This window comes from Cebus imitator, unplaced genomic scaffold (assembly GCF_001604975.1).
Source record: "Cebus imitator isolate Cc_AM_T3 unplaced genomic scaffold, Cebus_imitator-1.0 Scaffold40, whole genome shotgun sequence".
In the NCBI taxonomy this organism is placed as follows: domain Eukaryota; kingdom Metazoa; phylum Chordata; class Mammalia; order Primates; family Cebidae; genus Cebus; species Cebus imitator.
The window spans coordinates 269,417-289,450 of record NW_016107355.1 but is presented as its reverse complement, the minus strand read 5'-3'; the positions used below and the strand labels follow the sequence as shown (position 1 = coordinate 289,450).

Sequence of the window (20,034 nt, the reverse complement as noted above, 5' to 3'; positions counted from 1 at the left end):
CTCACTTCTAGATAGGATCTTGACGCATTTGCCCGTTTAAAATAAACTGGGAAAAAAATGTTTTTAAGTTGCTACCCCATTCAAACTTGTGTCTTCCTTCCTGCGAACACTCCAGGGAACAGCAGTTAGACCGGCACTGCTTGAAGCTCAGCTTCTCGCCTGGCAGGGTCCCTGCATGTCCCAGGTCCTTCCCCTCCCTTCTACGCGTCTGATGTCGCTGCCAGCCTCTCCCGCGCAGGGCGGCGCTTCCCTAAGGCCGGAGACACACGTGCCCGGGGCAGCTACCACGTGAGCGCCGCGCCCGGGGACGCTCAGCGCTGGCCGCGGCTCCTGGCCAGGCTCCTGGTTTCTTGCTCTATTGGGTTGTGGCTGAGGTCATCCGCGCTCAGTGTGGACGAACAACTAACTTCGGAAAGGTTACACTGTGGTTGGGGCTAACCTAGTGGAGCGGTTTGTAAGCTGAACGCAAGCTGAACGCTTGTTGGGTCGCGTCGCAAGAGGTGTGGGCGTTAGCGAAGCGTAGAGGAAGGGAGTGGACAAAGTCAAAGATATCTAGGGTTCTCCAGATTCCGTGCGGGGTTGCTCTTCTGTGACTGGGTTTTCTTCCCTTTCATAACTAGATAAACATTATTCACCCTCTCTTGGGCCTGGAGGAAGGAGAGGTGTACACAATGAAGAAAAATGCTGGAAATTCCCTAGTTAATTTTTACCTTTGATGACGCATTGTTTTGACAAAAGGGTACGTGTGTTGCGTTCACATTATCACGTCTTTCTCGGTGTACCCTTGAATGCAACTAGTTACTCAAAACTCAGAGTAGTTTAGCAGGAGCCTATAAGGCTGGAACTCAGAATTCTGATTTAATTCAATTTTGCCGATCAGTGCCCTGCTGTCACTTCTAACAACTGTATCTATTTTCCCTCTGAAAGTTTCTTGGGCCATTCCTGATGGTTTGGACAAAGAGGCGCTGATTGCTGTGGTGGGTGACTAGTGGCTGGGCATTCAGAATCTGCTCTACACAACTCCTTAAATGTACCGTTTGCTAAGAAATTGCTTTTAAATAATGTTGTAACTTGCTGAAAATTGTGCGTTTTCTTGTTTGTGGTAAGGTAGAGATGAAGTACATTCTTTCAAAAGATTGTCTAGGAAAACATCTACTTTGATACCTGTTTTGTGAAAGATTCAAGCAGGTAAGTATGTGCACCATGTGTAATGAAACACACCTCAGACATTAATGTTTAGTTTCCTCAGCAAATAAACACGTAGGGAAGGAAAAAAAGAACTTTAATAGCATTTACTTTTTGTTTCCCCTTTGATGCTGGTTTATTTTTTAATATGTGGTGAAAGTAATGCAACAACAAAACCAACGTTGAACGGATTATTATCCTAATCTTATTTCTTCCCTGTTTTTGAGCAGAAGAGGTATACCAGTGCACACGTGTGTGAGTGTTCACAAGCATGAGTGTGTGTGTGTGTGTGTGTGTGTGTAATGAGAGAGAAATAAGAATGGCCTAAGTGGAAGGCAAAGAAATATGCACAGAATGTGAGATCCCTTTTAAAATTATCTACCCTGCTTTTGAATGTAGGCTTCAATTTACCATCTTGGCTAAAGATGGGCAAAATTTTAGTGCCTCCGTTTTAGCAGTGGGAAAGTCAAATCAAAGTTGCAATCACAGGAAAAAAATGAAATAATACATTGAAATCCCAAGGCGGAATGAAAAAACAAAAGGTCACTGAAATGAGGAAGTTGGGGACTTCCTTAGTCCCCGTGGAGGGCATGGCCCATGAAATAAAGGGCTTTTTCTGAACTTCTCTAACAGGGGTCTTCATATTCCTCAAAGTATGCAGAGGCTTGATATCACAATGGCAATTGTGGCTTTGTGGCTTTAAAGCACTTTTGAGTGCTGGTGTTCACAACAGCCCCATATGTTAGAGTTTTTTAGTCTTCCCATTATATAGATAGGAAAACAGAGGCCCAGTGAGGTCACATGTCTTTGTTAAGATTACCCAGAACTTGATTCCAAGTTTCCTGGCTGTGAAGTCTGGCTGTGAACAATTACACTGCATTCTTAGTTGACCTTTTGGAGGCTTTAATTAAGATGATAACAATAGAAATTAGTCCAGGTTTACCTGGAGTCCAGACTAATAGAGATGCAGTTACTTGCATATCTGATATGGGTGAAGTGAAGACATAGTTTCATGTTTTCCAAACCCAAATCCCTGAAGACAGAGATCATAATTGGTTTTTAATGTTTACTACAGGGATGGGTTACCACTTTAGGAATTTAATATGTTCTTAATACCTTTTCAATATCTGTAGACTGTTAATACTGCCATTTACAAACTTTTTTTCTAAACAAGATCAAATGTGTGTTACCCAATGAGATATGTTTCTCAATTACAACTTTAAAAATTGCATTATCCCCAACACATTTGTGAAATAGAATACAATTTGTTTAGCTATCAGAACTTGGTTTCAAGTTCATGAAATTGTAGGGCAGAAAGGAATCCTTGTGTTAATTTGATAGAATTTTGATTTAGAAAGATTTTATTGGTATAAGTGATAGTAGTTGAGTCAGTGCAGCACAGCTGCAGAGATATTTATATAGCCAAATCCATTAGGACAAAATATAGGTACTTTATTTCTCTATATAAGTAGATATGCACAAAGATACAGGCAATTCTAAGGAATGTCTGGCTGTCTTTCTTCAGTGCAGTATACAATCATCTGAATATGCCATCAGATTTCTCTTACTCTCTAGGTCAGGAGGGTCCCAAGGGACACTGGGAAGCTGATGCTGCAGGAGCTCATTCCAGAGCAGAGGCAGAGGTATCCTGTTTCATTGGCGTACTATAGAAATAAGTGTTAATCTGAGTACTAATATCTGTGAAGAGCCTGGGCAAATTCAGTTTGTAAGTTAATCTTCTGCCAAATGTGTACAGATTACATGGAAAAGCAGATGCCCGATGATCTAACTGGGTATTAACACATACCCTTCCTTCTCCTCTTCTTCCCTTCCTTTCCTTCCTTGTTTTTTTCCTTCCTCCCCTTCTTCCCCTTCTTCCTTCTTTCCTTTTTTTGTGTTTAAGGGAATATTAGGAAAGCTCAGGCAACTGCAAATAGAATATCTAATAGGAGAAATTGAAGAAATTAGTATTTTGAATGAAAGGTAGAGGTGTGTAGAATTGACAGAGTAAAATGTTTATGAAGAACGATATCCTTATGCTCTGTAGACATTTGTGAACTCCTGAAGAAAGACTTTCTACCTAGAAGCTTCTGAATAAATAACTCCTAATTTTGAATAATAATAATAATAATAATAATAATAAACCCAAGCATGATTAGAGGTCAGTGCTTTGCAAGGTTAAATTTGCCTTTAGAGGAGCATCTGCAAGCCTGTCTATAAAGAAATAGACTTTTGACATTTTAGAAAATTCTTTCTGCTTTTCTTTTTTTTTTTTTGTTATTTAGTCTTTATTTCATAGTCATAAACTTAACCCAACTCTGCAATCCAGCTAGGCATGGAAGGGAACAAGGAAAACATGGAACCCAAAGGGAACTGCAGCGAGAGCACAGATTTTAGGATACTGCGAGCAAATGGGGTGGAGGGGCGCTCTCCTGAGCTACAGAAGGAATGGTCTGGTGGTTAAGATAAAACACAAGTCAAACTTATTAAAGTTGTCCACAGTCAGCAATGGTGATCTTCTTGCTGGTCTTGCCATTCCTGGACCCAAAGCGCTCCATGGCCTCCACAATATTCATGCCTTCTTTCACCTTGCCAAAGACCACATGCTTGCCATCCAACGACTCAGTCTTGACAGTGCAGATGAAAAACTGGGAACCGTTTGTGTTGGGTCCAGCATTTGCCATGGACAAGATGCCGGGACCTGTAAGCTTTAGGATGAAGTTCTCATCATCAAATTTCTCCCCGTAGATGGACTTGCCACCAGTGCCATTATGGCGTGTGAAATCACCACCCTGACACATAAACCCTGGAATAATTCTGTGAAAGCAGGAACCCTTATAACCAAATCCTTTCTCTCCAGTGCTCAGAGCACGAAAATTTTCTGCTGTCTTTGGAAACTTGTCTGCAAACAGCTCGAAAGAGACGCGGCCCAAGGGCTCGCCGTCGACGGCAATGTCGAAGAACACGGTGGGGTTGACCATGGCTGCCACAGTGTCCTAGTATGCTTGTGATAATTTTTCTCAGTTTATAATTTCAAGGTAACATCGCCTCATTCTTTTGGCCCCATATCTTTATTCCATCACAATTTTAGATATCCAAACACTTATTTCTTAAGTCGTGCCTCTCTAGACTGCTTCATTCTCATTTAAAAATGCATTTCATAGAGCTGCTTCTCCTAATCAGTTTCTTCTGTTTAATTTTCATTCCTCAGATCTTGAATTTTTTTCTCTTCTTGACTTTGGTGCTAACCCAGACGTGGCCAAAATGCAGTGTTTGTAAAAGGGATGGATAAGGCATTATATTCCGTACACTTAAATTCTGCTGCTCGTTTGCCAATAGTAATTCCTTAGATCTTGTCTTGAGGGCCCACATCCATATTTGGCCCACGATGGCAGTTACTGTTATTAGGTATGAAAAAGATAGATTATTTTTTTCTTAACTACGTTCCCTCAGACTAAGTAAGGTCAAAGGCTTTTCGTTTCTTTTTCTTTCTGTTTGTTTACATAGTCTCCTAAGATCCTCCCACATTTTGCTTCTGAAAAGGGTAGTGTCCTTCGCAAATTCAAAACCTAAGTGGAACCCCTTCTAGCTAAGGCTAGTCGATGTAATAATACATATAATTCTTAATTCAAATACCTGCTCAGTCAACCTACTTGACTAAGTGTAGGCCTCCTTAGACCAAGGTGAAACAGTTCATATGTGTACAGCCTAGCAGAGGCTTTTTGAAAAAATTAACATATAATTCCACTGCTTTCCTTTTACCCTGATGATGGCTTTCTTTTTTAAAAAAATTTTTTTTGAGACAGGATCTCACTCTGTTACCCAGAATGGAGTGCAGTGGTGCGATCTTGGCTCACTGTAGCCTTGACCTCCTAGGCTCAAGCAATCCTCCCACCTCAGCCTCTGGAGCATCTGGGACTATGTAGAGGTGCATGCCACCATGCCCAGCTAATTTTTTTTTTTTTTTGTAGAAACAGGGTTTCACATGTTGCCCAGGCTGGTCTCGAACTCCTGAACCAAGTGGTTCGCCTGCCTTGACCTCCCAAAGCGCTGGCATTATAGGCGTGAGGAGCTGGCCAACAGGTTCCTTTTCTATGAAAGCCTAATATAAGCCATGTATGGTTCTTCCTTCAGAAACCATATTGTCTTCCCCCATTGTGTATGCAGGAATACTATTTTTGAAGATCTTAGCAAATTTCTCTCATGTAAAATTGAAACTTACTTGCCAATAGTTAAAACCATATTCTTTGCAAACCTTCTTATGGCTATTAGTCAGCTTTATCATCCTTCAGAACTTTCAGTCATTGAGGCCTTGACAGGATCGTTTACAGAAAAGGGGTTAGCCTTTAAATTCTCTGGAACTCAAGTAGGTAGTATCAAGTGCTGATAATTTACCATCATTCATTTTTTTCTTATTCGAATAGTGCCGTAGACCCATCTACTTAAAATATTTAAAACTAGGACCCTCCTTAAGCTTTTCTAAGAATGCTAGCGAAGACGAGGCCAATAATCCATTTAAAATGAAGCATTGCACATCCTGCTGAGACCATCTGGTGTCTAGGGAAGTGGTGGGGGTGGGGAGCCACGTTGCTCCCCTAAACTGTGAGAACGCCCCCCCCTGCAGCCTCTTGAGCTCAGGCTTAGGCCAGTGCTCAAAGGCCTGGCAAAGTTCCTGAGGATGTAGGATTTCCTCATCCTCAGGATGAAGGGAGTTTGGAAACCTCTTTCAGTTCTTTCATATTCCAGGATCTGGAATTAATTGTGGACTTATCCTTCCTGAATTGAGGAGTGAAGAGCCCTCTCCCCAGCCCTGGATACAGCAGAATGATTTAGCAATATGGCTTTCATGGCTTTTGTCTTTAGTTATCTGTTGAATACTAATACTTGAGGAGGAAAACTTAAAAAATATATAATCTCAAAGCTATGGAATGAATGACATAGATGATATTCCTTTCCAGAAAGAAGGAGGAGGGAATCCCTTACTTATTTCATTCTTGCCATTGTCAGCCCTAAAAATGCAATGCTGACTGTTGGACTTTGAGATATTGTGGACTGGCTAATGGACTGCCTGTTTTGTCAGCTCCTTACAAAATGTGTGCTAATCCTGTCAAGCTCTTCTAAAGAACTCAACTACATATTTGTATTAAGAAGTCTAGTTAATTAGGTGTTAATTGAAATCCAGAAAGTGAAGCAAAGAGGTGTTTATCTTACTCAGCTCTTCTCCTGCAACTTACATTTAGAGTTTAAGCTTAAAAAAAGTTGCTATCCATTATATTTTTTAAAAGAGCTCTCTTGAATGGTAATAATTCTAAGAAGTTGAAACCATATATTAAATGAGTCAGAAATACTCTATATTATTTTTTCCCAATCCAAATCTAGTTTTATGATTGGTATGCATACTTGAAGCATTCAACTCAGCGTTTAAAAAAGACTTCAGCAGTTTTTAACACATTGTACCATTTTACAAGTCAGGAGAGTTCTTACAGAATTCTCCCTGACTTATAAAGATAAAAGCCATATAGTTACTCTCAGCATTTTAAATATTCTGTGTTGTTGACCTTTCTATTGATGACATTTAATTTGTGTGATGGGGGAGACAGAGATGGAGGGGTAAAAGGGTGGAATAGTTCCCTCATTCCTTACATTTCTCCTCTATGTTAAACTGTCAGCACATAGATTGTGTACTACAGTCACCTCTGCTAGCTCCTGGCCTGGTTGTTGCTGTAAGTGTCTTCTGAGCTCTCTTCATTGGCTCTGAGTGTATTTGAAGAGTTTACTGGGATAATCTCAGGTTCTTGTAAAGTGTTGGAAACCATGTTGTCATTAGCTCAGTTTGGTCAATCTGATGGTCAGTCATCTTTTCTGATTGATCGTTCAGAAAAGATGGAACTCTGTTCTCTGCCCTGATCTTTTCTGAGCCCAAATACCTAGTAGTTGAGGCTTATGGTATTTTGTGTTTCGTATTCAGATTAAAGATAATTAAGCATATGCCTCACTGCATGGAAGTTAAAACCTTTCAAATACCCCAGGGAGGAACACCGTGAATAACTAGGAGACACCAAATGGAGAACATTCAAGAAGGGAATGAGTCCTCAGCCATTTCAAGTCCTCACATATCTAGGAAGTTGCTTCATAACTCACGTCATAATAACATAGTTTACATTTTTGCATTAAAAATATAGAGTCTCCTGTCTTCACCATATCCCCATCAATTATCATTATTACCCCTTCTGGACTTGTGAGGAAAACAGGTGAGGGCTCGAACTCGAGTTTCTCTATTTCAGATGACTTTCCTTTTTCAAATCTCTCATATTTGGCTCTGCAGCCAGCACAAGTGTAGTGAGACTGTCCATTTACATGGTGGTGGACCTCCATCTGTTGTGATTTATTTGTTGAGAATGCATCTTGTTTTTAGTGTTCTTGCATTTTTACAGCCATGTACTGTATTGTCATAGTAAGACCAGTATTTTATCACATGGAGTGTAGTGCACAGCCTCCTCCCTCTCGAGAGCATTCTCTCAGTGTGAGAAGTTGTGAATGAAACGCCTGCTTATGGATGAAACAAACAAAAACTCGAGTGACTAATTTTAACAGGATTAGAGACATATTTGAGGCTGAATAGTGTAGGGGAGACAATGCTATGTGTAAACTTGAGTATATGCATTGTGACAGCAGGCTTCCCATGTCCATTAAGACAGGGGCTGAGTGTGATGTGGGTAGAATTTAGTCATTAGTGCCCTGTTGGCTGGCACAAGCTCTGACACTTTGTGTGGTCATGTGTTGTTTCACACTTTAAATTGGTCTCTGAGTGAGTATTCATTGAATTTGTGATTATAAGCCCATGTAGGGTGCAAGAATATCTTTTCAAATGCAGCCAAAAAAATTCAGGAAAGTAGTTTACAGTATACACTATGTATGTAAATGACGTGTGAATGCCTTTGAGAAAACAAATGTGCTGCGTGAAGTTACTTAAATGACTTCACCTTATTCAATCCTAACTTGTCTCAAAGGCTTAAGGTCAAATGCTTGAAAAATTTTAGAAATAATAGGATCAAATAAACTTTGGAACTCTAGCCTAGTTTCCTAACAGGAGGAAGTCTGGCAAATTCAGAATATATATCATATGTGATATTTACTGGTATGATAATTTTTTGAAGAACACATATAATTATTTAGCAAATTATCATGGATGAAGAATTCCTGCTTGTAGTTGTTTTCTAACCAGTGGTAGAACAAAATCTGGTAAAATAGGTGTTCCATTTTTTCTTTCCTCCTTCTTTTCTACTTATGATCTAGGGGAAAGTTTTCTTTTATATATGTATATTGTTTAGTCACAAAAGAAGAAGTACTATATATCTAGACCTGAATGCAGTGTAGCTGGCAGGCAGTCACCAGGGTTGGAATAATTGGGTTTCGATGTCTGGAACGGGTGGAAGAAATAATAACCCTAAATCAAGGGCTCTGTGCTGCTGTATGTTTGTATTTGGAAAGAGATTTGTGGGGTGAACAAACTAGTGACCAAGTGTTAACATACAGAGAGAAGATAGTTGTTCCAGGATGAAAATAATTACAGTAATAACAGATGAACTAGTGACCTAGAGTTAACACACAGAAAGAAGATACTGATTAGAGGATGTACTTGCAGTACATTCCAGGATGAAAATAGTTCTAGTAAGAACAAATCTCTGGCATATATAATGGAACTCAGAAGTAGCATGGGGCTTCATACACAAAAATGTATACTTCAAAATCTAAATATTAAATCTTATTTTTGTATTGAATGGCACTTGTAACTAAGTGTTTCAAGGTAGCGTGCTTCTGTCTCCCAGTGATAGAATCAGATTTTGAATCCAAAACTCTGGACTCCATGTGCTGCCATGGTCTGCCTTTCTTTTTCTTTCTGTTTTTATATGGGTACATTTTTGCAAATTGGAGTTTGTTTAAAAATTATTTTTTAAGATATCAAGGAGGCAGAATAATGATCTATTTAAAAACATGGGCTTTGGAGTGAGAGAGCTGTGAGTTCTAATCCTAAAACCCCACATAATAACCATGTGTGGCTTTCAGCAAGTTATTTAACCCCATTACATTTCAGAGCTATAAAATAAAGGTGATATTATAATCCTCATGGTGTTATGATAAGAATTAATTAATTGTAAAGTACACATCACTTTTTCCAGAACACTGCAAACACTGTATAATTTTATTCACAGTAGTATAAATATATAAGATGTGGAGGATTTTTAATCGAAACTCCTTATTTGTGGAGAGATAATCTTTATGAAATCATTTGTGGGATAAAAGTTTTTCCTTCTTCCCATGCCTAAAAACACTTTCTTATCTCAAGTTCTCTGAACTTTTCAATTGAGAAGTTAAAACCCCCAAATAGATCTTGTTTGAAAAGATACCAGAAGCAACCAATATAAACATTTTCCATGTGTTGTTCTCTTGGCTATTTGCTTATATGCCTAATACACTCAAAATATATTGACAATTTTCAATTCATGTTGACTAAAGTGTGAATAGAATCTTGGCTATATATATAGTATTTCGGTAATTTTTGGTTGGGATTTTGTTTGCCATCTGGATCAATTAGAAGAGCTTAAATATTCACAATCCATGTTTATACAGAGCTAAGTTTGAGCACATGGCTCTAAATCACAAATATTCATTAATTCATTAAACATGTATTGAACACTTACTATGAAGGAAACAGACTCATCCTTGGGGTTTGCAGAAGTATGCCTCACCCAGTATAGTCTTCACATTGCCATTTGCAGGTAGATGATTGCTCGTGTATAAATAGTTATTTATGTAGTAGTCACATAATTGCATGCTAAAGTTATTTTAATTTAGCATTTGAAAATAGATACTACTATAAATTATTATAATCTGAGTATGTGTTCTTATACATTTTTTTTTCTGAATTTTTCTTTAAATAAATGAAGATTAATGTATTAATATAATGCTTTGTGGGGAGCACTGCAACATTTAAGTAACTACTTTGTAGGCTTTGTTATTTGACAGTGGGCTAGTGTCAGTGTAACCAGTAATTACTTATGCAGATATTTGGAAGTAGTCTGTGTAAGCAGCTTGATATTAAAATCATACAACTTGATTTTAAAATTTCAACTTGTGGCCTGGCGTGGTGGCTCACGCCTGTAATCCCAGCACTTTGAGGGGCCAAGGCAGGTGGATCACCTGAGGCTAGGAGTTTGAGACCGGCCTGGCCAACATGGCAAAACCTGTATCTACTAAAAGTACAAAAATTAACCAGGTGTGGTGGCTAGTGCCAGTAATCTCAGCTACTTGAGAGACTGAGGCTGAGGCAGGAGAATCATTTGAACCTCGGAGGTGGAGGCTGCAGTGAACTGAGATCACTCCACTGCACTCCAGCCTGGGTGACAGAGTGAGACTCCATCTCAAAAAAATTTTTAAAAAGTAATAAAATAAAATAAAATAAAATTTTGGCTTGTTTCTCATGTTCTCTGACATTGACCGGTAGAGCACAATTTTCTTCTTCACATTATATCCTTATTCTTAAATACATTTGAAGCTACTGGGTTCACTTTTTCTATATTTATGGGTCAGTAGAAGCAAAAATAAATAGTAAAATGAATGAAATGAATGTCTCTTCTTTCTACTTCTTCTCTTCTACTGTGATTTTGCAAAGTAAATGTAAGCTTTGCTTTTTAAAAAAATAATCTTATCTGGGTAGTGGTATGAAAACTAGAAAACAAACTAGATTGGTAGTCAAGAAATGTAAATTCCAGTACTGGCTCTTGGTGTATTTGTTTGTAGCCCTGAGGACATCCCTTGGTTTCCCTGGGTCTCAGCCTCTGAGGCTTGGAAATCTCTAAGGCTATTCAAGACCTGAAGGGATCCGAATCCTGGTGTTTCTGTCATTGGAAGCAAGAGCTCCTCTCAAGTGGTACCAAGAAGCTGCAGTGCCAGAGGGCTTACACTGTACACTGAGAGGAAGGGGAAGGTGTTCACACCTCTCCTGGGGTCACTCTTGATAAACCCTCAGGTTTCTGATGGTTTTGTTCGTATCATGGCAGTCACTATAGGCCCTGAAGCAGGTCATGCAAATTCATGACTTGTCTTCCAAAATTAGCCCTGAAAGTTTCCCTCCCTCTTCCTACCTCATTACTTCAGTAAAAAAAAAAAACCTACTGAAAGAGTAGCAAGGTATGTGAGAACAGCAAATATCTTATGTGCATATCAGAGTATGTTAGTGTCACATTACCATCAAAACTAAAGGTTGTTCAGTAGGATTTTTTTTCGGCAGGAAAAATAGATTGGTACATTGGGATGAGGGAAAGCCTATTCTGTCAAGTTTGAAGTCAATGTTCATAACGGAGAGAACAAGAACTGTAGGCAACAAAACTGCAGAAAAATTGTCCTGGCTGAAAGCGTTTGACCAAGTACATGACATATTAACAGATATATCCTTATATTAATTAATTACTCAAATATATCCTTGAAAACACCCTTTTACTTGGTAAAATTGGATATTGTTCTTTATCTTCAGAAAATTCAGTTCCACAAACCTTTAATTTTTCTTGTCTAGTAAGGAACTACTCTTCTTGTTATTTTAACTGATTTTATGTATTTTTTTGATGAATTTAAATTTTCAAACAAATCATCACCAAAGGAATTTTCACTTTTGTGACTTTTATAATAGTAAGAAAGAAGTCCAATAGAAATGAATAACAAGAAACTAGGTGGTGTAATTGAATTAGAAGAGCACCGGGTATTCTGTAGGAGACCTAGGTGCAAGTTTTGGCTGTTTTGTTTAATTATCTTGGTCTACCTACTTAATGCTTCAGAGTTTAAGTTCACACATTTGTAATGTGGGGATAGTGATCCCTAGTCTATGAAATATGTAACAATTACATGTGTAAGGTCTTGGTAAACTGTGATGCACTGTTCAGATTTAAACTAATACAAGCAATATTTTGCAAATGATATGTTTCAGGAATATGCTTGGGGAGTGCACAGATAAGATGTGTTGTCTTCCTAAAAGGATTTCAAAATCTAGTAGAAAAAAAGTAACAAATATTTTAACTATCAATATAAAAATTCAGTAAACAAAGTACAATCCCCCTTGGTATTCATGGAGGATTACTTCCAGCACTCCCTGCATATAGTAATATCTGGGGATGCACTAGTCCCGTATATAACATGGCATAGTATTTGAATATAAGCCACTCAATCCTCTCATGTACTTGAAATCATCTCTAGATTACATTTAATACCTAATACAATATAAACGCAATGGCAATAGTAGTACTGTAGTTTTAAAATTTGTATTTTTTAACCACTGTTTCTATTTATTTATTTTTGAACATTTTCCATCTTCAGTTGGTTGAATCTGCGGATATGGAGGGCTGACTGTGCTATGGTAGCACAGAGGAGGAAATGCATTAATTATGTTTGAGATAGTGAAGGTGTCTCAGGGAAGCTGACATATGAGCTGGATCTTGAAGTCCTGTAATTTTCTTCCTGGAGAAAAGGTGAAGAAAAACTTTGCAGTCAAATAACTAAGATAAAAGCTGAAGCTGTGAAAGTTCTTGAATTTTATGCAAATACAGGAAGTGGGCAGGGCAAAGGATGTGTAAAGGCTTATGCTTTGGCAAGAAATATTTCTGAAAGATAGTGTAAAGGATCTTTAAAACCCAGGGTGTGACTTTGATCCTGTTGGCGGTGAGAAAGGAGCTTACTGAAAATTTAAAGCAGATCATTGGCTTGATTACAGCCATATGTTATAAGGGTATGTTAGGAGGTAAAGAATGAGCTGGTGTAGTTGGTGGAAGAAGTAATGAGAAAGTGGGAGGAGGGAGGCTTGTTAGGTTATAGTAGAATTAGAAGCAAGTGCTGGATGAGTGCTTGTGTTTTCACTGTCAGTAGCCACAGAAAAGAGGGATTGGAGGCAAGAGATAGTGACCAGCTGGATGGCCTTCAGATGAAGGTCAAGAAAGTAAAAGAAAAGAGTCTAAGATGACTTCACGGCTTCATACTTTAGTGACTGCATGGACAGTGCTACATATGAGCAAAGTAAAAAACAGTGAAAAAGCGTTTGTGTTTTGAAAGTAATTGAATTTGGTTTTGAGAACCCTTTGACTTGCACATAACCTTTTACTTGGTATCACAGGTCCCCTCATGTTTTGTTTTTCAGGCATATATTGGTTAAATTTGGACTTTGCATTCTATATTAACTTTGAAATCAGCTTGTCAAGCATCAACATTTATATGTTGATTGCCATTGCACTGAATCTATGGGTTATTTAAAAAAAATTATTTTTATAAGATTGAATCTTCTAATCCATTAACATGGTATATATCTGTATTTGTTTAGGCCTCCTTAAATATTGTTTGATATTCAATATTTCTACCTGAAATTTTTGCATGCTTTTGATATAGATTTATCCATATATTTTATTTTTTGATGATATAATGTAGACTTAAAAATTATTTTTGAGACCATTTGTTGCTATTGTGTAGAAATATGTTTGATTTTTGATGTTTTTACTTTTTAGATAACATCCTTAACAGTCTCACATGTTTTAATAATTTCTATGTATATTCTTCATATAGGCAATCAGATTATCTGCAAATAAACATGAATTTTCTTTCTTCCTTTATAGTCCCTATGCTTTTAATTCAATTTAATTTAATCATTTTTTTTTCTGTGCTGACAGCCTCCCAGTGTTGCACAGAAATGCTGACAGAAGGCTAGCTTGCTCTGTTCTTAATTTTAAAGGGGATGCTTTCAATTATTTACCAATTATTCTATTTGGTATTTTTTTCAACATATGTACATTTTGTCAAATTAAGGAACTCTGTGTTTACTAAAAATGATACAATTTTCCTTATTTCACCATTCAATGTCATAAATTAGAATAATCAATTTATGAATATTAACGTACCTTGAATTCCTGAGATGAAGACAATTTGGGCATAATCTGCTCTTTTATTTTACATCTCTGAATTCAGTTTACTGTTATTTTGTTTGGCATTTTTCTTTCTGTGTTTATCAGTTCAGTTGACTTAAAACTCTCCTCAGTTTACTGTTCTTGTTGGGTTTTATTTCTTCCTTTAATACATTTGAATATATATGTATATGTGTGTATATATATATATGTATGTGTGTGTGTATATACACACATATATACATACACATACACACACACACATATATATTTACACACACACACGTATATATAGAGAGAGCTTACATTAGATACTAACAGTGCAGGATCACTTTAAACTAAATTCTCTGCTTGAGTGTTTAAGCTTCTGTCATGATATCAATTCAGAATGCAGACCTATTACCTATTTTGGGTATGGTTCTTGCTTATGTAGTCTCAGAAGATATTTGCTTTTTTCCTCTCTACTTAGTTTCAAGCTTCCAGAAAATTAGCTTTTGTGCAAGTACCTGGAGTGGTATGAATTTAATTTTCATTCTTTCTTATACTTAGAAATCCAAGATGCAGGAATCCCAGATTTTGGAAGGATTATTGTATTACTCTTTCCAGCATGGGTGGGCCTTGCACTATGTCTTCTATCCTTAAAGCCCTATGATACATCAAAATTCAATGGTCATGCCAACAAATTTTGGCAAATGCCCTCAGTTGAAAGCTGGTTTTAGTCTTCTGCTTATCTCTCTGCATTCTCTCATTCTCTCAGTGATGAATATATTTCACTCTTCTGTCATCTATTGACACATTCAGGGCTTTAAAAAATACTTTATCTAGCATATTGAGTTATGCAGGAAGCTCAGCATCAGTATCTAGTCTGTCATTGGGACAGAAACAGCAGTTATTAACAAGGACTTTTAAATGTTAAGCATCATCAGGGCATTTTGTTATAGAACTTACATTTTATGATGATTAAATGGCTTTATTTGAAACTCATTTATCGTAAGTATCAAATATAACCATAAGGTCCTCTATGAAAATATATCAATGTCTAATTTGCTTAACATGGGTATTTTATAATAATCAAACCACCATTTGTTTAAGCTGACTTTTGAGGATATCCATTCATTCCTTTGTATGTATGACAAATTCAGAATTTTCTTGAATTATTTGTGAATAGTTCATTGTAAGGGTAAAACTTTCTGTATCTTTCACTTGAAAAGATTCAAATTTCATAGGGGAAGAACAACCAAATGTAACTCAAACTACCCACTGTGATTTGCAAAGGAAAGACAATGTTTATATAAAGTGGCACCACAAGTTACCTGTACTGACTTGCTGCCTTTAGGCAGATTTGATTACTCTTTAACTTTGTAGAACAGCTAGGATTACGCTTTTGTTAAACTTGCCAATGAAGTGGATTGGAAATATGTTTCTGCATCTTTTGATACTTGTTGCATTCTGTTTTATTGATATTAATAGGGAAGAAGCTTACCATCACCAGTCTTTTCAGTTTTTGAAAACAATTAATAAGGTTTCTATTTTTCCTTTATTTAAAATAAGTTGAATTGATTTAACTTGTTCTGTGGTTATTGAAACTTTTCATAATGCAACTTTGACCTCAATTAATGTTTACACTTTATTAGCCTGTTCTTATACTGCTAATAAAGACATATCAAAGACCGGATAATTTATAAAGGAAAGAGGTTTAACTGACTCACAGTTCAGTATGGCTGAGGAAGCCTCAGGACACTAACAATCATAGCATAAGGGGAAGCAAACACATCCATCTTCACATGGTGGTGGCAAGGAGAAGTCCAGAGCAAAAGGGAGAAAGCCTGTTATAAAACCATCAGATCTGTGAGAACTCACTATTATGAGAACAGCAAGGAGGTAACCACCCCATGACTCAATGAACTCTCACCAGGTCCCTCCCATGACACATGGGAATTATAAGAACTATAATTCAAGATGAGATTTGGGTGCAGACACAGCCAAACCATATCATTCTGCCATTGGCCCTCCAAAATCTCTTGTTCTCACATTTCAAAACACAATCATGCCTTCCTAACAGTCCCCAGAAGTCTTAACCCATTCCAGAATGAACTCAAAAGTCCACAGTCCAAAGTCTCATCTGAAACAAGTCCCGTCTGCCTATGAGCCTGTAAAATCAAAAGCAAGTTAGTTACTTCCTAAATACAGTGAGGGTTCAGTCATTGGGTGAATACACCTGTTCCAAATGGGGGAAATTAGCCAAAACAGAGGGGCTGTAGGCCCTATGAAAGTCTGAAATCAAGTAAGGCAGTCAAAACTTAAAGCTCTGAAATGATCTCCTTTGACTACATACCTCACATCCAAGCCACACTGATACAAGAGGTGGGCGCCCATGGCCTTGGACAGCTCTGCTTCTGTGGCTTTGTTGGGTACAGCTTCTCTGCCAGATGCCTTCATGGGTTGGTGTTGAATTGTCTGCACCTTTTCCATGCACAAGGTGCAAGCTGTTGGTGGATTTACCATTCTGAGATATGGGGACACTCTTCTCACAGTTCTACTAGGCAGTATTCCAGTGGGGACTCCGTGTGGGGGCTCTGACCCCACATTTTCCTTCCACATTGCCCTAGCATAGGTTCTCCATGGGGGCTCTGCCCCAGCAGCTCACCTCTGCCTGGACATCCAGACATTTCCATATATCTTCTGAAATCTAGGCAGAGGTTTCCAGACCTGAATTCTTGACTTCTGTGCACACCCAGGCCCACCACCACATGTAAATCATCAAGGCCCGGGAGTTGCACTCTCTGAAGCGTGACCTAAGATGCATATTTTCCCCTTTTAGCCACAGCTTAGATGCAAGTCACCAAGTGTTGAGACTGCACAAAGCAGCAAGGCCCAGGGCCTGGTCCACAAAAACATTTTTTTCTCCCAGGCCTTCTGGCTTGTGATGAGAAGGGCTGCCATGAAGACCTCTGACATGCCCTGGAGACATTTTCCCCCTTTGTCTTGGAGATTGACATTTGGCTCCTTGTTACTTATGCAAATTTCTGAAGCTGGCTTGAATTTCTCCTCAGAAAGTGGGTTTTCTTCTGTCTCATCTGCAAATGTTGAGACAAATTCTCCAAACTTATGCTCTGCTTTTGTTTTAAACATAAGTTTCAATTCCAAACCATATCTTTGTGAATGAATAAAACTGAATGCTTTTGAGAGTACTCAAGTCATCTTCAATACTTTGCTGCTTAGAAATTTCTTCCGTTAGGTACCCTAAGTCATCTCTCTCAGGTTCAAAGTTCCACAGATCTCTGGGGGGGTTGGGGGGTGGGTGGGCAAAATGCCACCAGTCTCCTTATTAAAGCATAGCAACAATTACCTTTGCTCCAGTTCCTAAGAAGTTTCTCATATCTGTCTGAGACCACCTCAACCTGGACTTCATTGTCCATATGACTATCAGTATTTTGGTCAAAACTATTCAACAGATCTCTGGGAAGTTTCACTAGAAAACACATCCTTCTTTACATGGCAGCAAGGAGAAGTACGGAGTGAAGCAGGGGGAAAGCCTCTTATAAAACTATCAGAGCTCATGAGGATTCATTATTACAAGAACAGCATGGATGTTACCGCTCCCATGATTCAGTTACTTCCCACTGGTCCCTGCAATGACACATGGTGAATATGGGAACTACAATTCAAGATGAGATTTGGGTGGGGACACAGCCAACACATATCAACACTAATTCAAAATTTCCTCTAATAACTTTCAGTTACAGGGCTACAAAGGAAATCTTACACTTTAATTTATGACAGTGTACCTTTAAATGGACTGTGAGAGATTATAATCCCAAACTCCTCATGTAAGAAGTACCATAATGCTATTCTGAAGTCATAAACCAATCTCAATTATCGTGCTTTACATGTATGTATGAATAGAGATGAATTAGAATGATCACTCACTACCCTACAAGGTGCCATTCACTAATTAATATTGGCTTCCTGAAAATATTAACGATTTGTTTTTTGAGTTAAGCATTAATCTCTTTATGCCTGTTTTATTTTAAAATACAAATTCTCTTTTCTGTAAAAATATTAAGTAATTAACCTGAAAATCAGTAATGTGAAATATCAGACCCATTTCATAAATGCGCTGGGAACATATTCACTGGAAAGGTGGGAAAGCAACCCTGAGAATTACTCTAGCCTATGTTACATGTTTGTTTTTGGGCAGCTCTGAGCCTGAGCACCCCAGTGACTCTCTTTCCCTTTAAACTCATGCATTCCTAATACTGATGCCTCTGCATTATGGTCATTCCTTGTTAACCTTTATCTGGTTACACATGTTTTTTTTTTCTGCAAAGAAATTATCCTGACTTTATAATATATTTAATTTCCAAGATGGTAGCTATTTCCCTCAATGCCATTCTTTGACATAAATCCATAAATCCAAATTATGCTTGCACTGAGTCATTAATGACTGCATGTAAGTAAGTAGTGAGCATTTGAGTGAGACTATCACTCAATAACTGCATTAGCTCCCAAAGAATGATGATAATTTTTAAGTTATATTTTTATTAAGTGTTTGTAATGGAGTGTTCACTGCTTAAAGATATTTATTCCAAATTGAGTTATTGTATTTCTTGATATAGGACTAAATCAAATCTTAATAAATCTAAGCAATGTGAACTTCTGCTTCTGTACAGGATGGAGTAACAGGGACTACATTTATCATTGACTGAAACAACTAAGAAACTGAACAAAATATATGGAACAATAGTTCGCAAGACATTGGGCATCAGACAGCAAAGAACAGTGATTTCTGGGAGATGGCAAAGAAATGAAGTGAGCCCTGTAATTGCCTCAGTTTGCTCCGTATAAAACAGGGTTGAGGAATCCAGGCAGAGACCAGAGTCTCTGTCTGTTGAAGAGGTGGAGCTGGAAATGCAAATAATCCAATGCAGCTAGAATTTCCAGAGTGAAGTATCAGAGCAGAGAAAGCTGTCTAGAGAAAAAACTCTGGAGACATGCAGAGAATCCCTATCTTGTACTCAGAACATCCAACCCAAAGGTTTACCTGACTACTGATTAGTACATGCATGGGAGAACACTCCCTATAGCTGAGGAAATAACTACCCAAAGGAAAAAAAGAGAAAAATTCCTTGGGGCTCACCCAGAGCAGGTAATGGTACCTATTCTCATGCAGTACACATGTACAACTTCATAATTTATTTGGCATAATGTAGAATATTGAGAAGAATTTGCCACAGTTAATGAGGAAATGTTAGCCTTAATCTAAACCTCTGGTCCTACCTAAAAAAGCTAGAAAAAAAAAAAAAAGACCAGAAAGGATCCCAGCAGCTTTACTCCTTCTTAGGACAAAACTCAAGAAGATTTATTGAAATGTAAACATTCCCACCAACCAACAAGTTGAAATTCAATCATTATTGTCTTGTACCCAATAAGTATTGTTGCATTCTTTTAAGAGGAAAAAAAAGACCCTGGAAACCATAGAAATGTTTATCATTTTATCGTTAGACAAATGGTTGCTAGAATATGTTGTATTATAACATCAAAGTAATCAGAGTTGCTGGAGAGGAAATAGATTGGAGCAGGGGAGGACAAAGTATAGAAAAATGTCTGAAGAAATAATGGCCAAAAATTCCTAAATTTTGTGAAACCAGTGGATCTGTGTGATCCAATGATCTCAACAAATCCCCAAATACAAGGAACATGAAGAAAACTGCACCATGTCAACATTGCAATCAAGTTGATTAAATCCAGTGATAAAGATAAAATATTAGAAAAAGCCAGAGGTAAGAACACACTACAGAGGACCATACAGAGGAGTTATTCATGGAGAACAAGAATGACAGCAGATTTCTTATAGTAAGCAATGGAAACTAGTACATAGTGGAGTAACATATTTAAAATAGTGAAAGAAAAG

At 37.8% G+C, this 20,034-nt stretch overlaps 2 protein-coding genes across 3 annotated transcripts in view; one reads left to right on the top strand and one right to left on the bottom strand.

The window, feature by feature from the left end:
- Nucleotides 1-20,034, top strand: part of TLL1 (tolloid like 1) — a 239,333-nt gene that overhangs the window by 1,447 nt on the left and 217,852 nt on the right. The window lies entirely within an intron of this gene.
- Nucleotides 3,449-4,176, bottom strand: LOC108302360 (peptidyl-prolyl cis-trans isomerase A-like). Its single transcript, XM_017525956.2, has one exon. It carries the CDS (start codon nt 4,164-4,166, stop codon nt 3,672-3,674), a length of 495 nt encoding a protein of 164 aa, XP_017381445.1. The 5' UTR covers nt 4,167-4,176; the 3' UTR covers nt 3,449-3,671.